We start from the raw sequence: 26,812 nt of genomic DNA, 5'->3' as shown, positions 1-26,812 counted from the left end.
AAAACTGATTAAGTTTAAATTGACGGACTCAACTTCAGAATTGCTAGATACTTTTCAATTCGCTTACAGGAAGGATCGATGCGTTGATGATGCTATTGGTACTCTTACTCATAAAGTTCATGAACATTTGGACAAATCTGGTTGCTAGGCTAGGATTCTTTTTTTAGATTTTAAGTCTGCATTTAAAGCTATGTGCTATGGATATTAACCCTATTTTAAGTTTATGGGTTGCAGATTTTTTTAAAGGATAGAGTTCAAGTTGTTAAATTTATAGGTGAAGTATCGTCCCCCCTTCTATGTAATACTGGTGCACCTCAAGGTTGTTCACTCTCACCGCTGCTATATTCTTTGTATGCTAACGATTTAGTACCTTGTACAGCCCATAGAGAATATGAAATGTTTTCACGTTAAATTTGCTGATGATACATGTCTTGTGGGCCTTATCCGAAATAATGATACTTCAGCTTATCTGGCTTATGTGGATGCTTTTAGTAAGTGGTGCTCAGATAATTTCCTTCAGTTAAATACATCAAAAACAAAGGAAATTATTGTAGATTTCAGAAAGATTCAGAATCATGAGCAGTTATTGTTAAATGGGGCTATGTCAAAACGGTTAAAGAACATAAATATCTAGGTAACTTAGTGGATGATAAATTAAATTGGAGTAGCAATAGCGCCGCTGTGACGCTGAAATGTAACAAGAGGATCTACTTTCTAAGGAAGTTGAAAAGTTTTAAGGTGAATACCGTTATAATGAAATTATTTTATGATTCTGTTATTAAATCAGTTATGAGTTTCTGTTGTAGTATCTGGTATAACGGAATAACCAAAGAGAACAAATACAAACTTTATCGAGTTGACATAGAGGTTTAAAAAATAACGACGATATATTAAAAAATGTCAATATAAATCGAGGAAACTAAACAAATTAAAACTAAAAATAGTACATATTTTTATAATTACAAAATCAATCAAAAGACTAATCAGGTTTTATTTTATCTAAAAGAAATCCCACCAAAGAAAATATTATATATTTTTTATAACGAAGACCATTTTATTTTACATACAATGTATTCATTCAGAAATTATCTTATTTATCAAGATAAATTATAATTTTACATATTATTACATATAATTCAATGTAATAATTTGATATTAAAAATTTCCATCGTGAAAACAAATAAATGATGTATCTTTTAATTTTGTTTACGCCTTTTCTTCTGTTTTATATGCCTCGTTCTCTTCTCCAGATTTGATTTCCAGTTGTACATCTGACGGCATAGTCATGTTACTCAACATTCCATTGTTTGTTCTTTAAAAATTAGAACATTATGAAGACAGTTAAGGATAAATTCAACTTCAAACTTCAGAACATAAGTTGTTTTTGTTTACTTACTTAGTATTCCACAAAACATAAAATCTATAGATTATAACCATAATAAACTTTCTAATTGTTAAAGATGTATTGTCTCCCTGAAAAAGATATTTTTTGTAATTTTTTTAGTCAAATATGCCATTTTAATGTCAAATAATAATTATCCACTTTGACCAAAAATTGGATTGAAAAAAATATAATTACCTGAAAAAATGTAATTTGATGCAAAAAATTGTCAAATTGGCTGCCAGCCAATGGTTTTTGGTGAAATTTAACATTTTTTTTGTCATTTCATACCGTGAAAACATTACATTTTTTTTCACCGTAAGTGATTAACTTTATTAAAACTACAAAATAACATATTCATGTTTTTGGGGGACAATACATCTTTAATACTCTCCCCGCATTACCAAAAATCCTCATCCTCTATATTCTCACTATTGTAATCAACATCATTAATATTGACACTGCGTTTTCCTATATTGTCATCGTCAAACATTAATTTATGTTATTGTAATAAAACAAAAATCTAATCTGGTTTAGTCCATTTTGCATTTGTCTATCATAACAATCGTCAGTATAGTTACATTATATTCATATTCATTCACATGTATTAATTTACAGCTGAATAAATAATACAATAATAAGAACTGTTAAGGGATCGAAATCTTATACTAACCCCCAAACAGAAAAAAACGAATATTAACACTTGCAGCTACATTATCATTAAAATGTTAAATCATCATTTTTTCAAATGTCTGGGTTTTCAAAATAATCAATTGTGGAATATCATGATTGTATTTGGAAATACATATTAGTAATTTGATTCATCACAATCATCAGCAACAATAATATACGTACCTTCGTAATAATAAATTACCTTGTAAATTGTTCACCGTCTGCCATCGTTTCAGGAAGCTGTCTGCCATTGGTTTCAGGAAGAAACAGCACCAGCAAACCAGCAGCAATAGATAGGCTACCAAATATAATCAAAGGAAGATGCTCATACAGGCTTTCAAATTCTAAGACAAACGGCGAAAGAATACCACCGATTCTCGCTGCGACTGACGAAATACCTATACCTGCACTCCTGTAATCGGAATCATAAATAAAAGATTGGCATTTTTAATCTTAATTATTTTTTTAATTTTATTTTATTCAATCGAAACCAACAGCGATAATTACCACCGCTAACATGTTTGATACAAACAAAGCCAGGACTGTTTAAAGCACCTTGATCGGTCCTAACATTGATCAAGGGCTTCTCTCGTCCAGTGCCCACCTTGACCAGAGGAAAAACATGGGCCAATACGTCTGAGGCAGATACTAGATGCAGGGCTGCCATAAGAGTCAGCAGTGCTGATTTAAAATGCCTAATAGTCCAAGAGCATTAGTTCATAAATATGGGCAGACTCGGACATTTCTGGTAACAAGCTATTTTTTTTCAGGAAAGGTCCAGAACTATGATTGGAACATCATACTAAAAGTCCTGAAAAATCCTCCTTGTGCTCTCTGAGAAATCCAAGATGGCGTCCAAAATGGTTGCCATTTTAATTAGTCTATAACTTTGTAACCGCTTGTCGTAGGGTATTGATTTTGGTGTCAAATAGTTCACGATATATACATTCCTATTTGCTCTATAAGAAAATTTGTAAAAAAAATGGTCGCTACTGCAGTTTCTGGCAGTTTGACCTTTGATCTGGTCTTATCATATCGGTAATGGCTTATCATAAAGAAACAACTATTCTAACGATTAGGCACAGCTCCAAATACATATTCCCAGATGGTCTCCCATCCAAGCTCTAACCAGGCCGAACGTTGCTTAACTTCGGTGAAATGACGAGAACCGGTGTTTCAACGTGGTGAAGCCGTATTACTATTATTGCTATTTCATAGTCTTTGTATATTCTAGAGTAACAACTATTTTAACGATAGTACTGCGAGATTTTATTTCTAGAGGCCTATATTACTGTACGTTATGGAATTATGAACGGGGATGTTTTGTTATATCTTTAAAATGCCAGTTAAATATTGTTTACATTACTCACAATGTTCTTTAAACCACGCATACCAACTATATCATATCATGTTAACACATTGGTATCAGTACCAGTCATTGGTCAGAAAATGTAGCGTGTGTTTTGCTGATGTGATATGTGTTTTATTTAGAAAATACTGTGTAAATATATATTGTGGTACAATCATATAAGATGCAACTATAATCGGAAATGATTTGAAAATACTCAAGGTGCCTTGAGATCTATCGTATGCCACAAGAATGTTGTTGCGAAGGCCTTGATATTGTAGTGCCAGCGTCTTTTCATGTGGCCTGATGTGTAGAATTAATTCAACGATAGTAGATATAGTGTCTTATAAGTCAAAGTTGGAAATGCAGCCTCTCTTATTTTCATTCGTCAGTACAGTTTATTTCTGTATACATAATTATGTAATGTAAGTCATGAGCTGAGGTAAAGTTATATCTACCATTTTCAGATTATTCATTTTAATTAGTTTCTGTTGTGTTCATATATATCACATTCTATGGAAAATGTTGTTTGTAATTAAGTAAAGTATCACCTAACAGGAGTTGGGTATATTTCTGCTGAGTAGATGTATACAATTCCAAAAGATGCGGTGATACCGAATTTGCCAATCATAGCCACCGTGATGCGCCATGCACCTAATGCTGAAAAAAAACATACATTGTGTATTAATGCAATTGATTAGATTTCTATAGGCATAACATACTATCATTAGCAGCACTACTATTGCAATCATATCGACGACCAACCTAGGTCAGATCAATCGATGAGGTCGTCGCCTGGACCTAGAGACCATCAAACCTGTGCCGAGGACACATGTCCCAATATTGGCACATGTGCAAAATGAACTAAAATGATGTTTGGCCGTCGGACGTCTGCTTAAATCATAGTCATAATAATATTAATGTAACACACACTAAATATCCTCACTCTCTGATAACTTTTCGTTCAATATATACGGTAGTTCTATTTATAATTATATTTTATGTATTTTGTATTGAGTGTTGTGTAATGTAATGAGGTGTGTGTTTAAATTGAAAGTGTTTTTTTAACCTATTGTTAAAAACAGAACCATGTGTAAAACAGGTGCTTCATCTTTACCTGATATGTTATCGTGAATAAATAATTTATTAAATAAATAAAAATAAATATAATCTTTTATCCTCTATTTACCACACCTGCTTGTATTTTTACAATTTTATTGTTTAATTACGCATCACGTGTTGACATAATGCCTTTTTGAATGGCCTAGCTTCCTGACATAGCCTTGGGCGATTATTATGGATTAATTGAATAAAAGTTTAGGAACAGTAGGTGTGTTATAAAACAAATGAATAATAATGAATCCACTTCGTTAAATAGAGCAGTCAATCTTTCAATCTTTAAATACGCGTCTTTAAAATATATCCAGGTACGCTATGCATTAACTACATCATAAATTCATCCTTTTCACGTGCCTAATAATAGATTAGATGTTCTTTAATTAATTTATTTATAGGCTAGTGTGTCATGTAATTATCTCTATTTTTCTCTAATTTATCTGCCTATATTAAACTTACGCATTAGAATAGTAAGGAGGCAAGCTACTCCACCGAGTACCAAAGTACCGCATAAGTTCCATCTTCGACCCCAGTAGTCAATAGTAAATATGCTGAGAGCATATGCTGGGATTTCAATAGCACCAGACAAAAGAAAAGCAATGTAATCATCAACACCGAGGTTAGAGGTACTCAGAGACAGTCCATAGTATACCATGCTGTTGACGAACCTTTTAAAAAGAACAAAATAAGTAAATGAGTTAATTTTTAGACACAAATCAACATATCGACTAGTTGACTAATATATAATATAAAACAGATACTACAGACTTGGGGCAAGTATAAACTGTAAATTACTATTCTTAAACAGCTGAATCATATATATTTTTATTTATTTCTGTTCGTTTTTCACAAATAACAAGTGATAAAACACTTACCAGTTAAATAAGAGATTAATCGTTTTTAATCGCATTTTTGGGGTTCTAAACAGATCAATTGCAGTCGCTCGCTTTGGAGATTCGCTAGTTGGCTCCTGTAATTAGTAACAATAAAAATTATTAGATAATTTGCTTTTCCAGATCGAGAACAACAATACACTGGATTTACGGAGGTTGATGTCAAGAGGCTTACACACAGTTCACACTTAATACTACAAACCGACAAGATAAATTGAGAAATACATACAAAGAAGTTTAGAAAAGAAAAGATATTGTATAATTTACGAGGTATTTTCAAATTCAATTGTTGTTAGATATGCCACAGACATGTTTCGTCCTCGTCATTTCCCGTAACTGTAAGTCACCCTTACTTACACAGTCTTAAAAGTCAACTTAAGATCTGTCTACAAACAATGAAAGATGACCAACGATAATTGCAGGCCTGATTGCTTTTTTTTGCCATAAAAATTAAATATAAAGAACAAGAAAATGTTAATTGACCTTTCCAAAATTCTTTTCATCAAATATCCCATCTGGAAGTTTAACTTTATTAACTTTTGCAGCTTTATTGATAATTTCTGCTGCCTCTTCAACCTTCTTTTGACTTAGAAGCCATCTAACAGACTCAGGAATAACACTGTAAAAATATTAGCAATAATACAAGTATTATCATTAACAGAGCAATTAATTAACTCTGTTGTTATTGTTATTTTTATTATGTTTGTCTTTTATGAGCCTGTTTCACTCATTGTAATACGTCGCCGTTTAAAATAGTATATAGTTACGCGATTTATTTTTAAATTGTCTCCTTTTGCCGCCTATCTCTATCTCTCGCTCTTTCGTGGTAAAACATATATTTTTTATGATAATATGCAAAATGTAAAAGTTTCCCAATTTATTTTAAATTTTTGTTTTAAACATGCTGAAAAGATTATAACATGTAATATAGATAAAATATTATAAAAATATAAGATCGTTGCTATGGATAGCACAGATCTTTTAAAACAATATTCTCCTTTTGCATGTATATAGGTCTACGTGGAAATAAAAGACAATTGAATATGAAATCACATTTTTGTTTACATTAATACACTGTCCGGTCGTCAGTCTTAGATACATTTATTACCATAAAGCTGGAGAAGAGACAAACAAAATCATGCGCATATTATGTTTTAAATTTGTCAAATGGATGTTTAATTAGAGAACATCCTGTATTCAATTTAAAACACTTACGGATAAAGTGCAATGGATAAGAAGCCTGGCAGTGATATAACGAGAGCCAACGTTTTCCATTTTCGTATAAAATAGGCAATCGCAGCTAGAAACATGTATCCAAAAGCCCAGAAAAACTCTATCGCAATTCCAGCAAACGTCCTCCTCGAAGGACCTACCAATTCCGTCCCTTCAGAAAAACCGAAAAATCGTAATTTAGTATACATTGTACAAACAGTTAAAATAAGCCATAATTTAAATATAACAGTTAATACGTTGGCAACGTGTTCCTCGATGGCTATATTTGATTGACAGTATTATTTTAACATTTTTTTGTTTCGAAACATTCTTAGGTTAACAGTCTTTCCTCGTGTTCCGATTATCAAAATGTATGAATTCAAGCGTTGCAATAGAGAAATTTAGTTAGGCCTATACTGCCAAAATAATAGAATGATAGGCCAAATTACAATATTAAAAACACATGGCTGTATGTTTGTAATACCATGAAAGTAATATCAACACTCGAACTAGTGCATTATTAAGTAAGTATAGTATTCCTAACCATTAATAATGACTTGACCAAATATAGGCCTACTCCTAAACCGCCAGGTCAAGACTTACCTATTATAAATGCTATCAAGAAGACTCCATAGTTGGCAGCAGCTACTACGAAACGGAGGCAGATAAAAACAGTCAAAGAAGGGGAAAATGCTGCTGCGAGTCCAAAGGTACATTGAATTACTATTGATATGATTAACGTCGGCTTTCGACCAATCCTAGAATAATAAACACTTGTGAGTGAATATCTCTTTTTTTATATTTAAGTTTATCAACAAGAGCATATTTATATTGTTTTATTTGGCATTTAGTATACTCACATTCGGATAGCATATTCATTTTTGTTAACTTTCAGCATTCTAAAAACGAAAATGTCATTGACGTCGTAGTAGAAATCCAAAAGTGCTTTTTGGCCAAAATCCAAATTCTAACCATTTGAACCGGTCATCACATTACAATCAAATAAAGTACAGTATATTTGATATTCTCTCTTAATTATTAAAGTCTGTTTGTAATGTTCCTGAAAAGGATGTATTTGTGTAAGCATTTCACTGGTAAAATCATAAAAATTTTTTTAATCAATTAAACTACTATGTATGTGTGTGTGTATACCGTTTCTTGCAGTACTCCTGATTTTCAAGATTCTTAACCACTTAAATGGAAGTTCATTTTCTAGTAGTATTGCATCTACCAATCGATTTGAATATTATAATTATAATTTGTATTATATGAGTGACATTGTATTTTAATATTAAATAATTTTAAATTAACATGTGAGATTCACTCACCTTTATTTCCATTTTAGTTTAATTTATTGTACTGACATATCATTTTTCTTTGCGACCGAAATTGCCGTGTTTTTTCCTTAAAGGCCTGGTGGCAAAAGGCCATGTGACAACGGGCAGGAACCCGTGACGTACAATCCACTATAGAAACATTAAACAAGAAAAGGGAAACAAAACAACTCAATATCTTTTCGCTTCTATTCGCTTCATTTGTGACACAATCAATTGTCTAATTTCTATAACTCTCTCCAAACACTATTTTTAGATGTGTGAGTAGGCCTATACAAAATGTACTGATAGTTTATATAGGCCTAACTTCCTAATTTCATCCGCACTGTAAATTCTTGGAAGATGGTTAAGCCATTTTGTGTTTTTTTGTAAAAACGTGCCAAATTTGAAGCAAAGTATAACATTTAATTACGGTACTATAAATTATTTGATGACATTCAATTAAAACGGAAACAAGCAATTTCCCGATATTCAAGTGCTTTTGATCGTGATTCCTTCAATTGGTTCAAACGTAACTAATAAGCCTACATAACATTTGTTAATTTAATAGTATTTTGCATTTTGTATGATATTTACCATCACATTGCCTTAATATTTATACGTAACTACTTTTAACATTTTTTGTCAGAATCTTTATCTCGAAAACGTCATCATCATAAAGCTTAACATTTCCATGGGGACGCGTGATACGTGTACCAGTTTGTATAATCTGGTTTTTAGTCGCGTGCAACGCGACTCTACAGCTCACTATGTCGGTCGGTCGGTCGGTCGGTATACACTAACTTGAGCACGCGACTACAGCCATGTATATGGCCTTGTTAATCATATCTTAAAAACGGAAATCCTGAATACACTTAATTTAATACACATACTGTTATGAGGTCATGTTACATGAGTTACTAACATTCGATAATTTGTTGTTGTTTTGTTACTTTTTAAAATATATTTATAGGCAAATTTCTAGAGGATAACCATTATAAGTGACTTAATTCATTATCCTTCACAATAAAAATCATAATACGTAGGCCTATATGTATGCCTAATGGATGAAAATAAATACTTTATATTACGGTTTTATCATTATTTTTTCGATCCAATTATTTTTCAAAGTAAGTGTGTGACATTAAAATGACCCTATTCAATAACAACAAAATATCGATGCCACAACCTACACATAGCCAACCGTAGTGATGAGGCAGACGGAATATGTCATTTTTGCCGGTGGCCGGATAAGTACTTTAAAATAGCAACGCTTTGCATGATTATAAAGTTATTACATTTAAGAAGGCATATACATTAGGATCCCTTGCAATACCAGCTACCGAGAGGGTAGGCCTTGATAATGCCACGTTTTTTATAAAACATATGTTGATGTTATCAAGTGTGTTTAGCGCCGGCGACACTTATATGTATGGTAAAAAAAATATCAATGTTATCATTATCGTTATATACTTTCCGATTCACATTAGAGTCCGAGTTTTACATCGTTTGCTTAAGAGGTAACAAAAGGGTCAATCCAGTGTGTGTGTGTGTGCTATAAAACGGTATAGTTACTATATAATCAGAATTTATTTCGCATTATTATTGTTAAACATATTTACATGAAGCCGTTCAATAGGCCTACGTGTGACGTGTGTTTATCCAGGCTCGTTTATTGTGTAGGTTTAAAAAGAAAAATATTGTGTTGAATATATTTAAAAGAGTTGAGCCATAATTCACATATATAATTGTTATAGGCCTATAATGACATCTTCTTTTCACCTAGGAATAGGCCTACTTTTATGTCGATCTCACGTAAGGCACTCATCCTACACAACCACAAACAACTAGAAGAAAGAAGGTGCATAACTTGTTTACAGTGTACATGACCTAGTTTAGTAAACTTGGTGTCGAGAAGATCCTTGGACCTTCGATTTATGGATATGGTTTGCTGTGCTCCTTAAACAGTTCGGCCACTCGACTCTAATTCTATATACTTTGTAAATAATAGAATCAAATGAAAGTAAATTTGCAAACAACAACCCTGGTTGACCAAAGAGAGTACTCGCAGAAATGATATTGTGCGTAGTGAGTGATGATTGTTATTGATGTAGATGTTGATGGTGGTGACGATGATGATGATGGTGATAACGGAGGTGGTACTTACCAATCAGCCAATACACCAAAGAAAAATGACCCAAATAGAACACCGCCAAAGTAGACCGACTGTGAAACGGCTGGTTTTGTTTTGTCATTGCAAACCAAGTCCCACTACACAAAATAATAGACATGTAGTTAGTATACGGTAAATGAAGTAGGTATAGACCTTTATACCAAACACGTAAATAGGTTTGTTTTCTTTGTACGTACCTAGTGAGGATAATTGAGATATATAAGTCTACTTATATAGCACTAAATAGTATGCTTAATAAGAATTTAGGATGATGATTTTCAAAAAATTCATCTTCATAGCCAGTTTTTCAAAACTTTAATCTACAATCTTCCTTCACAATTAGTAAAATAATAATTATTATGCAATACATTCAAAACTAGTCTCTTGTCAATTTACAACTACAACTAGTCTCATAAATTTACAAATACAATAATTATGAAAAAATGAAAAGATTTAACTAGTAGCCATTGTAAATTGATTAATATCGATCAGGACCAATTTCATATGAATTCTCATGTATTCATGTTCGTGAGGTGTAAACTTAGTTACACATAAAAGTTTTATAAGTAAAGTTTACTTTATTACTTCCTCCATGATAATTCTAATAGGCTTTTCCCCATTCATTTAAAGATTATATTGTCCCCTGAAAAAATACTTTTTTTTAAATTGTTGTTGTTGAATATGCCATTTTAATTTGACATAATAGTTACCAACTTTTAAAAAAATTGAATCGAAAAAAAAAATGTACTTACCTGAAAAACTGTAATTTTAAGCAAAAAAAAAAGTCAATTTGCCAGCCAATGGGTTTTTGGTTGAATTTGACCATTTATTTTGTCATTTTATATGAGAAAACATGATTTTTTCCCGTTTTTTATGGAAAGGATTAACTTTGTTAAAACTAAAAAATAACCTATTCAAATTCTGATTTAATTAATCTTCATTTTTCATGTTTTTGGGAGACAATACATCTTTAATTCTACCAGGTGGCATATAGCAATATTATTGTTAATATTTTTTAAAGATTATGATAGCTATGTAATGTTCTTATTGTTCATTCAATTACACTTATATTCAATCAAATAAGCCTAAAATAAAACTTACTTCATGGATAATGGTGGTCTTGTATTGCGAAGTGTCATAATCCCAACTTTCACAAGCTTCAAGTGGCCAATCGGAGGTCGAGACGTCTCCAGACAAGAAAGACTCAACGGTAGCATTGGAATAACGGTAGCAGTTATGTGTATAATCGGTATCATCATCATCAGCTGCAGGTGGTATCGTAAATTTCTTCTTTCTTTCATCACACTCTGCACTGGTGAGGTCCCAAGATAAAGTCGAGCAGTTAATACCCTTAAAATCGCTTACAGAACACCAGTGGTCCGTTTCTGCTGCCAGAAAAACCTGTAGAAGTTGATGCCAGGCACATGGTATTGTTATCAAACAAACTAATAAATATGTACGCTTTTGATAGAGCCCAAAATCTCCTAGATAGGTTAGTACATCATCAAACTTCATGGCTGGCGATTATGTTCAGTTTTTTTGCCTGCTGGCCAACAAATTTCTAAACTTTGTTGAGTAAATGGACTATTCCACTTTCGATCGCCACAGGGTATAGATTATGTTCGTCGTCTGATAAACTTACCATCATCACTGTTTATACTAATATCGGTTACCGAATAACAGTATTGTTATAAAGTGCCATGCCTAGTATGTGTAGGCCTATACGAATTTATGCTTATTCGTGTGTCACATACCAGCAATAGTAAACGATGTGTCAGCTGAGTACATTCATGCGTGTCCTATCCTATCCTATAAGCCATTATGATAATGTAGGCCTACATATAATATCATATTTTCATAATGTACATTTAAATGCTGCAACAGGCCTACCTTTATAAGTAATCATGCTAGGTAGACCTAGTAAATTGATCTTATTATTACTGGTAGACCTTTATCTTATTCAATAAGACATGCATATGTTATGCGCGATTTGAACGATTTCAATTTGCGCAAAAAATTCCTTGCGCAATTTGAAATTGCGCAAAGAATTCTTGCGCAATTTGAAATTGCGCAATTTCAAATTGCGCAATCAACTTGCGCAATATCAAATTGCGCAAGAAAATCCTTGCGCAATTTCAAATTGCGCTGCACAATTTGTAAAATTGTCAAATTGCGCAGCAGAATTCTACCAGAATGCGTGCTAACGTAGTCGACGATCGGTTAACAATGATAATTTATTAGAAACTAATAACTCAAAATGAAACATAATAAATGCGAAGATATTACATGTGTATAATACACAACATCAATGGCATACACAATTAAATAATATTATCACTAGTGTAGTATATGCACGCGCACATATAATATATGCGTACTGCGCATATGGTCGGACGAGATTAGCCTACAAAACGTTCTATACTATTGTTCATAACTACTAGTTGGTTTCATTAAATACGTTCATTATTATACTCATCTCAACGTACTTATTAATTTGTCTACGACGATACACGACACTGGCGACGAGGATACAGGCACATTTACATAGAGAGAAACGGAAGTATAATAATATTATAAAACTAGGCCTAGGCTAGCAGTTTTTGATTTTCAAACAACGGCAACCGTAACCAAGGAACCGCACAGGCTAATAACGATTCTGAGCGCCCTGAACGTACAGAGCGAAGCGCGGTAATGGCAGCGGCTAATACCAGAATTCTATTCGAGGAATTCAACGTCCAGGATGGAGACATAGATACGTATGTGGACAGGCTGGAACAATATTTTGTGGCATTAGATATCAATGACGGAGGTAAGAAAAGAGCGATATTATTGAGTAGTTTAGGAGAGACTGGATACACAACGATACGAGATTTGTGTTTTCCTGATAAACCAAGTACAAAATCGTACGATACGCCCACAACCAAGCTCAAAGAGCATTACAAACCTACTCGAATAACGATTTCTGAACGATTTATATTCAGAAATGTAAAACAGACACCGGGACAGACTATTTCTCAATTTGTATCCCATCTAAAGAAAAAGGCGATACATTGTGGTTTTGAAGGAGAGGCATTGGAAAACGCACTGCGTGATCAGTTCGTATGTGGACTAATAAGTCAGAGCATCCAAAAGAAATTATTGACAAAGAACCATACGTTCAAGGAAGCAACAGACATAGCCATAGCCTCGGAGGCAGCAACAGCGAATATGAAAAGTATGTCGCACGATGTGGACAAGCCAATCAACCACGTTACGTCTAACAGCAGGAAGTCTACGAAAACTTATCAAGCGTCGAAACTAACACGAACGCAGAAATGTGACCGCTGTGGTATGAACAATCATACAAGAGATACGTGTAAATACAAAAACGCTACATGTTTTAAATGCAACAAACAAGGACACCTAAAATCAGAATGCAGGCGCGCAGTCGAGTAAATCAACAAAACAATATAAACCTAAATCCATCAAGCAAGTAGAAGCGCCGGATTACGACAAAGGTAATGACGATTTTGTAGATACAATGTTTTGCGTAGGCATTAAGCAGGACAATTCGGTACCACCAATAACGGTACAGATGCGAGTTGATGATATAGATATTGATTTTGAAGTAGATACGGGCGCAGCAGTATCGATAATTAGCTTTGACGATTACGAAAGCAAGCTTAGCCATCTACCATTAAAGTCAGTAAAACGTACACTTCACGCATACACAGGTACTAAGCTCGATATAGCAGGAGAAATTAAAGTCACCGTGAACTATAGGGGCCAGAGTAACGTTCTCCCACTGATAGTAGTGAGAACACAGCGACGAAACTCACCACCCTTGCTTGGAAGAACCTGGTTAGAAGTGATTAAGTTGGACTGGAAGTCATTATTTCCACCATCGCTTGCTCAGAATTCGGTAGAAATAGATAACGATGTCGGTCAGTCATTCAAACGGAAGTTCCCAGAAGTTTTCCGAACGGAATTAGGTACGGTTCAGGGACACAAAGCGACATTACATCTAAAAGTGAACGCAATCCCAAAATTCTGCAAAGCTCGAAATGTTCCATTTGCGCTACGCTCCGCAGTTGAGGTAGAGTTAGACAGAATGCAAAACGAAGGAGTTATTTATCCGGTAGACTTTAGTCAGTGGGCAACCCCATTGGTATGTATTCCAAAGGCCGATGGCAGGGTACGTGTCTGCGGAGATTATAAAGTAACAGTCAACCCGAGTTTAAATTGCGACCAATATCCAATTCCGACCCCAGAGGAAGTTTTCACCAAGTTGGGAGGTGGAAAGCGATTTTCTAAGATTGATTTGAAATGTGCGTACCAGCAGTTAGTACTGGAAGACGAGGCGCAAGAGTTGGTAACGATCAACACGCACCGCGGATTATATCGATACACGAGGTTACCGTTTGGTATTTCGTCCAGTCCAGCCATATGGCAGCGATTCATAGAACAGGTGATAGCAGGACTTAAAGGAACATGTGCGATCATGGACGATGTTCTTGTTACAGGTGCGTCTGATAAAGAGCATATTAGTAATCTTGAGAAACTATTTGAGAGATTTAACAAGTATGGTCTCAGAGTGAAAGCTGAGAAATGCGCGTTTGTACAAAAGGAAGTAGTCTACATGGGACGTAAGCTATCAGCAGCAGGAATTCAACCGACAAACGATAAAGTGAAAGCCATCAAGGATGCACGAGCACCACAGAATGCAACAGAACTAAGATCCTGGCTAGGACTAGTTAACTATCACGCGTCATTTATTCCACGATTATTGACGATGATACATCCTTTGAATGAGCTGTTGGGAAGCAAACCATGGTCATGGACTGTCGACTGTAGTAAAGCGTTTAACGTGGTAAAGCGAATTATTAGCGAAGACATGATGTTGACGCATTATGACCCATTAAAACCACTGGAACTATACACGGACGCATCACCATACGGAGTTGGCGCAGTCATTTGCCACGTAAACGAGAACAATATCAAAACACCGATCGCGTACGCATCGCGAAGCCTGCATAAACACGAAAAGGGTTATGCACAACTAGACAAGGAAGCCCTAAGCATCATGTTTGGACTTCAAAGGTTTAGAACATACTTATACGGACGGAAATTCACGATAAGAACTGATCATAAGCCACTTGAACGCATTCTAGGACCTAAATCAGCTATTCCGACACTGGCCGCACAGAGATTACAGCGATGGGCAATCGTGCTGTCAGCGTTCGAATACGATTTAAAGTTCATTCCTGGAAAACAGAACGTAATTGCCGACGCACTCTCACGTCTCCCAATGCCATACGAAGGACGGGAAGACGATGCAGTATATAACATAGCGGGGCATACATTAGACAATTTGCCAGTCACGAGTACGAACGTACAACAGCATACCAGGAAAGACCCGCTATTGAGCAAAGTGTTATACATGGTACAGACAGGTTTATGGCAGTCAGAAAACGACGACGATCTAAAACCATTCCTACACCGAAGAGACGAATTGAGTGTAGAACAGGACTGTTTGCTGTGGGGATACAGGGTAGTGATTCCACCGAAACTCAGAGGGGCAGTTCTGGAGGAGCTTCATTGTGCTCACCCCGGAATCGTGCGTATGAAAGAGATTGCGCGAAGTCATGTCTGGTGGCCCCAGATAGATTCCGACATTGAACGATTGGTGAAGCAATGTCAAGCATGTCACCAAACACAAAGTCGACCAAGCGTAGCACCAATGATGCCCTGGATCTGGCCAAATCAGCCTTGGACACGAATACATATTGACTATGCGCAGAAAGATAAACGAGATTATCTAGTAGTGGTTGACTCATATTCGAAATGGCCAGAAGTCGTTCAGATGAACAGTACGACGAGTGCAGCGACCATCAAAGCGATGAGAGAGTTGTTCAGTAGATACGGATTGCCTGTTCAACTTGTAAGCGATAATGGACCTCAATTTGTTAGCGACGAATTTGAATTCTTCTTAAAGCAAAACGGGGTGAAACATGTAAAGGTTGCACCTTATCACGCCGCAAGCAACGGAGCAGCAGAACGAATGGTTCAATCTTTCAAAAGATCGTTAGCGGCAAGCCGAGCTAATGGGAAGGATTTCCAACAATGTTTGGACAGATTTCTTTTATCGTATCGCACAACAAAACACGCAACTACGGGACAAACGCCAGCGAAGTTATTCATGGGCCGTGAGTTAAGAACGCGAGTATCACTTTTACATCCCAGTACAGAAAACAAGGTACTTAACAAGCAGAGTGATCAGAAGCTTCATCACGACAAAACGAAAGATCTACGAGAATTTTACACAGGTGAAATGGTATTAGTGAAAGATTTCCGACAAGAGGGAAAGTGGTGGCCAGGTACCGTGATAGAACGTACCGCTCCAAAATCATACGTAATTAGTGTTGAGGATGGCCGAGTGTGGAAAAGACACATTGACCAGTTGAAAGCGACAGACGCGGACGCGTACGCGAGTAAAACCCCTACTTCACATAGCGAGTTGGAACACAAGATTAAACAGACAGTACCAATAACGATTGCGAGCGAAATGATTGCGAACAAAGAGCAAACATCCACCAACCAACCGGTTGAAGAGGAACATAGATTGTCTTCATCGCCTGAGGTTATTCCACGACGCTCCACGCGACTTCGAAGGAAGCCAACACGACTTATCGAAGAGATATAGAACTTGTGAACAATGTTATTATTATGAACGTTAAAGTTATGTTGTTCATGTTTTTACACAAAATTATAATGGTGAGAATTACTCACATTTGTTAATTATTATGAGGAACCAAATAAGAACTATCTGGAACTATAGAAGCAGTAATTTAATCACGATGATTAACCTATTTGATTAACAAAATAATTAACGAAAGTTTATTGTGCTTATTGATATAATGTTAACGTTAAAATAAGAAAGGAGGAGTGTAGTATATGCACGCGCACATATAATATATGCGTACTGCGCATATGGTCGGACGAGGTTAGCCTACAAAACGTTCTATACTATTGTTCATAACTACTAGCTGGTTTCATTAAATACGTTCATTATTATACTCATCTCAACGTACTTATTAATTTGTCTACGACGATACACGACAACTAGCTTAATATTAACTTAAATTAAATCAAAATAAATGTAAAAATAACAAAAAATAATGTAGTAATACACAACAGTCTACCGCCACCAACGTTTAGACTTGCTATCAAAACATAGCCATACAGTAGGCTAGAGCATCTTTGGCTAGAGTAGTATTACTATTAGCCGCCCGCCGGGAACACCACCTTTGTGGTCCTTTGTCGGGTCTTCGACGGTATGCTAACAATAACAATATTTTCACTACTAAAATAAGGAAATGCGATATATTATCTTTAATTTTGAATCATTCTTAGAAATTACTATGAAAATATGGGTGTGCATGATTTCACAATCTGTCGAAAAACCTTGCGCAGTTTGCAGATTACTTGCGCAATTTAATACGTTGCTTGCGCAATTTGAAACAGATGTTTCAATTCAAATTGCGCAAGGAATTCTTTGCGCAATTTTAAATTGCGCAAATCGTTCAAATCGCGCATAACACATACAATGAGAAACGTTCGTCGAAGTGGAACTACACTAAATAAATAAGTTTAGTGCCTAGGCCTACCTACATCCTAATTAGGGCCTACACAAAGGTTGGAGTTGATTATGGAGCGGTAGGCAATGTCGCTAATGTCAGTTTATGTCACCCCCACTTAGGCTTTACCAAAAGCATTAAATAAAATGTCTTATTCAACCTAACCCAGTTTAAAACCTCCAAATCGGCCGTTTTTAACCTATTTCACCTGTGGCTCACTTTATAGGCCTATTTACAATACAAGCTGAACACACGCAAATAAAACACGAATATGGCAGATTAATCAAACCTGAACATCAGGTTAAAAACGCATCATAATTCATCAATTACAAACTAAAATTAAGCCTAAATAATTAGGACAGATAATCTAAATCAATATTTATTAGGCCTAGACGATTATGAAATTCACACGAGGGGTGTTTTCCGAACGTTTTACACACTGTTTGATGGATGTTAATGCACGGATGCTTCAATAATTGTTTATCTATATATAAATTATGGTTAATTCTGACATAGGCGAGCACAATGCAAAAACTTCGGTACAAATCTCTGCCTTGGATAGGCCTACCTACCTTATCTATCTCAGATGTACCGCGAAACGTAGATTTGATAACATTAGTGTTCAGTTCGACGCTATTGTTCCATATTTCTATCTTAGGAAGATATTATAAAGAGTTTTTTAACAAAATTTATGATTTCAACAGTAGATTTTCAACTAAATTTCAATTCTTCGCGGTCAAAGTAATTTCCGGGTTTACGATAAGTTCACCTTGCAACAACCTGGTTTCAACTATTTTCTCTCTTTTATACACAAGGGAGCAGTTAAAATAATAGATTTGACCCTAAAGGTGACGGGAAACAGGCACTTTCCATCAATCAATACAGTGTCCCTTTGGAAGACGAAAAAAAAAATCAGATAGTAGGACTGGAGCTTAAGTTGGCCATTAGTCATAGCCATTTCAGTTTTTTGTTTATTTTAAAACATACCGCGCGTGTTTGAAGGTACAGTAGTTAAAAAATAGAAATTATACTGCAAATTAATAAAGAACAAATTAAATATACGCCATAAAGAATCGGAATATATTGTGGGGAATAGTATTATAAAATTACATAGGGTCGAGATTTGATGATAAGACATTTTTTTTAAATCGAGTGAAATCCCGATAGCTGAGTTTTATTGAGTAAGCTGGCAGGAATAACTGTAGACTATCTTCCTGTGTCCCGTTAGGACCGAGATGTCTGCCCATGTTGCAAGCCGTAATGTCTTCTTTCTTGGGCCCACTCTGTCACGGCAGTTAGTTTCAAAAGATGTTTAAATTAAATAATGTATTAATAATTATTAAGATGGTATTTATTTTAATAAACACCTCTCCAATAAAACATTACTTTGAATAATAATTCCCCCCCCCCCCCCAACCCAACTATATAATAAACGTCCATTCACATTTATAATAACACAATTATAATATTTTTGTATTAGAATTCATCACACTGTTTTCTACAATTTACCAAGCATTTGTTATAATATTTCAACATTTTTGCAAGGGGTGGGGGGGGGGGGTTATCAAAACGGACTGTAATACGATAATATGAATCTGATTTTTTGGAATAATTGTTTATACATTTATTCTTGTATTCACTTTATTTTTCGGTGTTCGTAACATGCAAAACGTTTTCAATTCAGTTCAAAACTCATATTTATAATTAGTGTATTGATGACCAGTAATATTGTCGGCAAAGAATCCTGTCGGCAAAATGTAACCTGTGAGTGTATTGTCTGCCGATTAATTGTATGTCGGCCAACTGTATAAATGTCAGAAAACCTTGTCGGCCAAATGCCTGTCGGCAAAATGACTTGTCAGTCGAGTGTCTGTGGATCAATTGTCTGTTGGCAAATTTTCTGTCGGCAAAATGGTTTTCGACAAAATGTCGATTCTGTAGGCGAATGTCCTTTCGGCCAAATGTCCTGTCGGCAAAATGTCTGGTCGGTGAATAGTCTGTCGACCAGTAGTCTGTCGGCGAAGTGGCATTCGGTAAAACCAGAGTAAACCTAGCATGCAACATGAGAGAATGTTCAGAGCCATATATAAAATATTAACACAACAGGCAAAGAACATTAATTCTAATAATATGGCTCTGAGATTCTGAGGTTGATGAACTGCGCTGATAATGGATAGATGATGGATTAAGGTACATTCAGTATCTGGAGAACATACAAATCAATTATTCCAGTCATATTCAAGAGTAGACCTCATTGCACTAGCAATGATGAAGCTGCTTCAAGAAATAGCAAGAGATGGCATGGCGTCTGATAAACCTGTACGGATGATCAGCGTGGCAACAAAGATCTATCCAAATCAGTTCCCTTTCTGATAGAGATCCAACAAAGTCTAATTGATACACTGGAAAAGAAGAGCTTTCTGAATAATATAAAGTATTGGTATGAGGAAATAATGTATATTCATTCATCATTAACACCAGACATCGACATGTATATGTTTTAACCCTATGCTTATAGTGGATGGAAGATGTTGATATCTTCCATAGAAAAGAATCTATTATTTAGGCACTTACAATACTGTAAGGTACGTTTAAACATTGAACTTTCAGACGTTTTAAATTTCCAGCTAGATTACCAAAATGGAAGTGCAATTGCCGTCAGAGGGTATCCTCGATATGTAAATCCAGGTTTGATTGCTAATAAAATTCAACCCATTAAATTGTATCCCTGCTACACTTTGAGATTACTCTTAGACTCTTATCTCTTGTTCTCTTGTTTTGCAATCATACAGTGGTGCTTTCCCTAATAATTTAAGAGACTCCTGTATTAGTGGACTTGATGTTGTTTCTATCCTCACTCTATCAGAAGGGTTATGGCAGCAGGGCTATTGTAGATCCTTGCCATGCTTTATATATCCATGCAGGTTTAATCTTATCAGAAGTTATCTTTTGTCTAACAAATGTTATTCCAATGTTCGACTAAGTTTTGTCCAATACTTAGACCTACTACTAAACTGAAATACGACTGAAATAATTGATTTATCTATAAATCCGGACAATTTTTTCTACAAAGTGAGACTTTTGTAAAACCATCATTCATTCATTAGTGGCACAATAAGTCTTTATTAGGTTAAATTAGCACAGGAATGGTCATCTAAGAATTAAGGATGTTGGTTCCTGATAGAACATTAGGCCAGAGAACATTTTAAAATTTGTTTGGTCAATGTAGGCTACTCTATATACGACTTAAATATGATTTTTGATTATTTTGACCTTTAACCCACTCTTAAATGGGTTTGACCCATTTTTAAGTGGCTTTGGACCCGGATTTCAAACTTAAGAATAATGAATCCTTAATCAGTATGTTTCAAAGTGTGTGTGGTGTGAATCTCGTTGATGTACTTTTAAATAATAATTAAATGTCTAGCACTAATTAAGGGCGTTCTTAAATTAATGTAGCACAGGAATGGATCATTTAGGAATTATAGATCTTGATTCCTGATAGGTCAGTGAACATTTTAAAATTGGTTTGGTCGATGTAGGCCTACTTAAAATATTAACTAAAATTTAATTTAATTGAAATATGACTGAAATAATTGATTTATCTATAAATCCGGACACTGCACATTCTACAGAATGGGTTTTTTCTACAAAGTGAGACTTTTTTAAAACCATCATTCATTCATTCATTCATTAGTGGCACAATAAGTCTTTCTTAGGTTAAATTAGCACAGGAATGGTCATCCCCTTAAAATTGAACAGGACCCATTTCTGGGTCCTACATACTCCACACCTCAAACCTTTTCTTAAGTGACTTTGGCCCGGATTTTAAACTTAAATAATGAATCCTTAATCAGTATCTATATATAAATTTACGTAAGGGCAAAATTCGGTAAATCGCGCCTTACTTCTAGAATTTTTACTCGATGGTATATAAAGTTGGTTCGTACTTTCGGTACTGATTTTAACCACCTGATGTAACCCTGTTTCCTAATTAAATTAAGTTAGATAATTAGTTATTGACGATTAAAACGAATTTAGGTTCAACGATTTGCCCCAAATAGGGGTGTTTTTCGATCGTGGTATACACTGTCTAATGGATGTCCATCTTGAAAAATACCCACCACAAAAATGCGAGGAGGCTTCGCATTTTTCTATCTCCTCCTACGATAATTGTTTTTAATAGCTGAAAACCGGTTGAACAGCTAGAGTACAGCATCATAATGTTGAAGACAGGCCGATTTTCTTTACAAAATACTATTTTGATAGATTTAATATACGTTTATAGAAATGTATTGATTTGCAATGAATGAAACATTCCAAATTATTGCATACCTCCATGGTTTAACACAAGTAGGTAAATTTATAGACCCTTGGAGAATAAACAGAAATAGTATTGTAATGCTATACAATACTGCAAATAGGTATTAACCACTTTTGATCGCCATTTGAATCAAAAGTGTGTTGCTACTGTTAGATATAATATAAACAAATATACTAATAAACTTTATCACTGTGAGTGTGGGTAGTCCCTACTTTTAGATTATAAACACATAATAATATAATACTTTATTACCGTCAGTTGTTTCTCAACGTTTGTATTAATTAATAATTACAAAAATATAAACGTATTAGTGGTCTTTAAATGTACTTTACTATGTCAATCGACCATGAGACAGTGACAGTTTCAATAAAGTATTAAATCGGAAATGTTTTACTCTATTTAGTGGTATATTATTTATAGGCCTATACAAAAAATACTTCGTTAATGATTGGATAATAAAGAAATATAAAAAATAATTTAACAAAATTGGGTTTGTTTAAATGAGTCCAAATAACAAATTTCGACTCATTTTGTGACAAGTTTCTAGGTGTTAATTTTGGTTGACTACATAAATCATTGTGTCTACTTATTTGTTTCTGTAAACGACAATGTTTTATAGTCCTGCCGTACGTACATTTGAAATTGCCAGCTTTTTACGCTGAAATTACTATGTATTCGAGAACCATCTGTGGGCACGAACTAGATGGTACGCGAGCGAAGCGAGCGTACCATCTAGTGTTCATAAGTGTATTAGTCAATGGGATTTAGACTTTTAACTCACACAAATTGCAAGAAAAGGTTTTTTTGATGAAATGTGTTCTTTAGACCCTACTGAACACATTTATCAACGTTAGGACATTTTTCGACAACGGGAAGTAGCCTAATTTGCATAATTAAAAATGGCTGCCATTTTTAATAACGTACTCTGTATCTTGGAAACCGCTAGTCACAGATACTTAATTATGGTGTCAAAATCGTTAGAATATATGTTTTTATATTCACTTTAATCAAAAAGTTTGTCCAAAAATGAATGGAAGTGCTATTTCTAACATTATTGACCTTTCACCTTGATTTATCATATCTCAGCAACCCCTAATCGGAGATATACAAATTAGGGCTTAAATTGTTCAGAAACTACACATTTATATCCAGTCTAATGGCATGTTTTTGCAAAAAAATGGCGGATTCTAACATTATTGACCTTTGACCTTGATTTATCATATCTTAGCAACCACTAATCTGAGAGACACACAATATGGCTCAAACTGTTCAAAAACTACATATTTATATTTAGTCTAATGGCACGTTTTTGCAAGAAATGGCCGATTCTAACATTATTGACCTTTGAACTTTGCACTACATAAAATCGCATAACTTTGAAAATATTGTACATATGAAATTATTTTTAGTGTCAAATTGTTCAGAACATACTTTTTATTTTTATTTTTATTTTATTCAATCAAAACCAACAGCGATAAATACCGCCACTAGCAGGTTTGAAACATAAAACAATACAACATCAAATACATGTTTCTATAGAGTCCAATGACACATTATGTCCAATAATGGCCTATTGTATGGTTATTAACATTTGAACTATATTTGAAAAGTCTTTAAACCCGGAATCTTCTTCATGTGGACATCCATTAGAACATGTGATTTGGCACTCTAAAATGTAAGAGTTGCAACGTTGAATTATTATGTTTAGTTTAAAGTAGGCCATGGTACATTAAATTTATAAGCATAAACTATTGCATTCATCCACAAACTGCCTACAAGTTACACGTTTGTTTATTTTATTTCTTATCGTTTTCGCAGCTGAAGCTGAATTACAAGATATTTATATTAAAAGCATTAAAATTGATGGTTAAAAAATGGTAAAAATTAAACCACACAGAAACATGGTACATACACAATACATTCACGTAAAAAAGGTACAAAAACAAGTTATAAAAGCTTAAAAACTATACACCACTAGTAGTCGTACTGTATATGGTTATTGAAATAAATAAATAAATTCCATAAGAAACTGAGGTTTTTACTGTATACGGCAAAAATATTGCAAGTGGTGGTCAGCCTAATTATGAGTCTCGATAGCCAATAAATTAAACTAAACTAAATATGTTGCATTAATATCGATCTTTTAAAATTCCAGTTGTCAACAATGCGTCTATTAGTAGAAAATGCCTTCTTAATAAGACTATGTTTCAACCTAAAAGAATGCCCTCAAGAGTGATGCTATCCTTAGCAAAATATAAACTAAATAATCTTTAGAAATTTGATTTTTGAATATGCCATTTTATGGCAATTTAATTTGATAAAAAAATAAATCACTAACTTGAAAAAAACGTTAATAAACCTGCAAAATGGCTTGGCCTATTTAAAGTATGTACAATATATCATAAAAAAAACTACATTTTTGTTGGCTCTGTTAATAGTGTCAACACCAACTTTCTCCTGAGTAAGATGTAAGACCTAATTAAAAATGTATTAATAATCCAAACCTATAATGTATGTATATATAGTCTAATAATTTTTTTTAAGTGAATATTTTCAGTTTTTAAATTTAATTTAAATCAACTGGTTACATGCACTTTAAATTACCACCATATTCTAAACAGGTAGTGCCAAATCACATGTTCTAATGAATGCCTACATGAAGAAGATTCCGGGTTTAAAAATCCTTTTCAAATATAGTTCAAATGTTAATAACCATACAATAGGTCATTATTGGACATAATGTGTCATTGGACTCTATAGAAACATGTATGTTTTGAATAATTTGACACTAAAAATAATTTCATATGTACAATATTTTCAAAGTTATGCGATTTTATGTAGTGCAAAGTTCAAAGGTCAATAATGTTAGAATCGACCATTTTTTGCAAAAACATGCCATTAGACTAAATATAAATATGTAGTTTTCTGAACAGTTTGAGCCATATTGTGTGTCTCTCAGATTAGTGGTTGCTAAGATATGATAAATCAAGGTCAAAGGTCAATAATGTTAGAATCCGCCATTTTTTGCAAAAACATGCCATTATATAGACTAAATATAAATGTGTAGTTTCTGAACAATTTAAGCCTTAATTTGTATATCTCCGATTTGTGGTTGCTGAGATATGAGAATTCAAGGTCAAAGGTCAATAATGTTAGAAATAGCACTTCCATTCATTTTTGGACAAACTTTTTCAATAAAGTGAATATAAAAACATATATTCTAACGATTTTGACACCATAATTAAGTATCTGTGACTAGCGGTTTCCAAGATACAGAGTACGTTATTAAAAATGGGGGCCATTTTTAATTATGCAAATTAGGCTACTTCCCGTTGTCGAAAAATGTCCTAACGTTGTAGTCCAGTCCCTAAGGGGAGAAAAAAGGGTGGGATGTTACCAGACTGGATACAAATTTTTCAATATAGCAGTTTGGTAGAGTATAGTATGGAGATGCCAAAACAAAGTTACTGGAAATCTGATTTGACCTCTGTGACCTCTGACCTCAATTTTTATATTTTTCTATTATATAACTAAAAATTGTCATATCTTGACAACGCAGGGACATTTTACATTTATTTTTTTTTCAAAATGCTTGGAAGATATATATTTATATTCGCTATAATGAAAAAAATTGTACAAAAATGGCCGCTAAGGCTTTATTTTTCAGTTTGACCTTTGACCTTGATTGCCTAATATCTTAATAACACGCAATCTCAGAGATTTGAGAATGGGCTCAAAATGTTAAGAAAATAAATCTAATATTTAGTCTAATAGAAACTTTTTTCCAAAAATTACCATAAATTAAGCTTTTTTGACCCTTAACCTCTAATGTTTGAATATGTCAATATCTCGGTAACTATTTGTCCTAAAAAGTTCAGTTTGGTGTCAAATTGTTTAGAATATACACATTTATATTTGCTCTAACAAAATATTTTGTCAGAATTCAATTGGAAATGTCATTTTGAGATATGACCCATCGTTTTGCATATATTTAGCAATTAATAATCTATAAAAAGAGATCGAGAGAGGGGAGGGGGTTGGGGTGGATGGAGAGACACATATTTTTGTTACATGTTACACAAATGTTAAACTCTGTCTACACTATAACATTTTTATGCGACAAAAAAATGTGATGTGCCCATATATGGACACGATGAATGACATATCACTACCATATTTGGGCGCATCACACCTTTTTTGTTAAACTAGTTTATAGTGTAGACAAACATGTAAAAAATATGTGTCTCTCCATCAACCCAACCACCTCCCCCTCTCTCGCTTTTCCAATGCTACTGCATGCATATATACACATCAAAATGGCCGGAATTGTACTGGAAAGTTTTTAGCTACATTTGAAAATAAGTCCCAGAGTGATGGGTGTATTGTAATGTTATCAGAATTATGGCAATTGTTTGTAATGGGAAAGTTTTAAAACTACATTTGAAATATTTGCTAATAATATCACATGCTATTAAAGATATACTTATTTTCCCCCTGAAAAAAGTAATTTTGACAAATATTTTTGTTGAATATGCAATTTTAATGTCACACATAATAGTTTCACCAAAAATTGGATTGAAAAAAAAATGATATAGTGCATACCCAAAAAAAACTGTAATTCAAAGCAAAAAATAGGTTAAAGATTTTGGTTAAATTAACTGTTTATTTTGTCTTTAAAGTGATATTTACTCTATTTTTTAGATTAGCTCTTTGATTAAACACCTCTTCCAATGCAGTGAAGATCTTAAGTGTCGCCTTGTCTTA

The 26,812-nt window shown here is 34.1% G+C and overlaps 2 protein-coding genes across 3 annotated transcripts; one reads left to right on the top strand and one right to left on the bottom strand.

The window, feature by feature from the left end:
• Positions 1 to 888: 888 nt before the first annotated feature.
• LOC140054158 (organic cation transporter protein-like) lies at positions 889 to 11,819 on the bottom strand. Of its 2 annotated transcripts, XM_072099045.1 has the most exons (11): positions 11,751 to 11,801; positions 11,210 to 11,509; positions 10,103 to 10,206; positions 7,226 to 7,380; positions 6,626 to 6,794; positions 5,894 to 6,029; positions 5,393 to 5,487; positions 4,977 to 5,185; positions 3,953 to 4,061; positions 2,256 to 2,465; positions 889 to 1,312 (listed from the first exon to the last, which is right to left on the bottom strand). In XM_072099045.1, the coding sequence occupies exons 1-11, from the start codon at positions 11,754 to 11,756 to the stop codon at positions 1,207 to 1,209; spliced, it is 1,599 nt and encodes a 532-aa protein (XP_071955146.1). In that variant the 5' UTR covers positions 11,757 to 11,801; the 3' UTR covers positions 889 to 1,206. The 2 variants fall into 2 exon arrangements, with proteins under 2 accessions (XP_071955146.1, XP_071955145.1); XM_072099044.1 differs by having other exon boundaries at positions 11,210 to 11,819.
• Positions 11,820 to 12,799: 980 nt separating this feature from the next.
• Positions 12,800 to 13,543, top strand: LOC140055412 (uncharacterized). The gene has a single exon (XM_072100751.1). It carries the CDS (start codon positions 12,800 to 12,802, stop codon positions 13,541 to 13,543), a length of 744 nt encoding a protein of 247 aa, XP_071956852.1.
• Positions 13,544 to 26,812: the final 13,269 nt, after the last annotated feature.

This window comes from Antedon mediterranea, chromosome 7 (assembly GCF_964355755.1).
Source record: "Antedon mediterranea chromosome 7, ecAntMedi1.1, whole genome shotgun sequence".
NCBI lineage: Eukaryota > Metazoa > Echinodermata > Crinoidea > Comatulida > Antedonidae > Antedon > Antedon mediterranea.
Note: the sequence above shows the minus strand (reverse complement) of the source record. Positions and strands in the feature narration are given on the sequence as shown.

Coding starts and splice junctions, on each gene's coding strand:
- LOC140054158 (XM_072099044.1), bottom strand. CDS start 11,623: ATGAAGTTTGATGATGTACTAACCTATCTAGGAGATTTTGGGCTCTAT. Junction 6,795..7,225: donor CTTGATAGCATTTATAATAG/GTAAGTCTTGAC, acceptor GTTTTTCTGAAG/GGACGGAATTGGTAGGTCCT. Junction 6,030..6,625: donor TTATCCATTGCACTTTATCC/GTAAGTGTTTTA, acceptor ATATTTTTACAG/TGTTATTCCTGAGTCTGTTA.
- LOC140055412 (XM_072100751.1), top strand. CDS start 12,800: ATGGCAGCGGCTAATACCAGAATTCTATTCGAGGAATTCAACGTCCAG.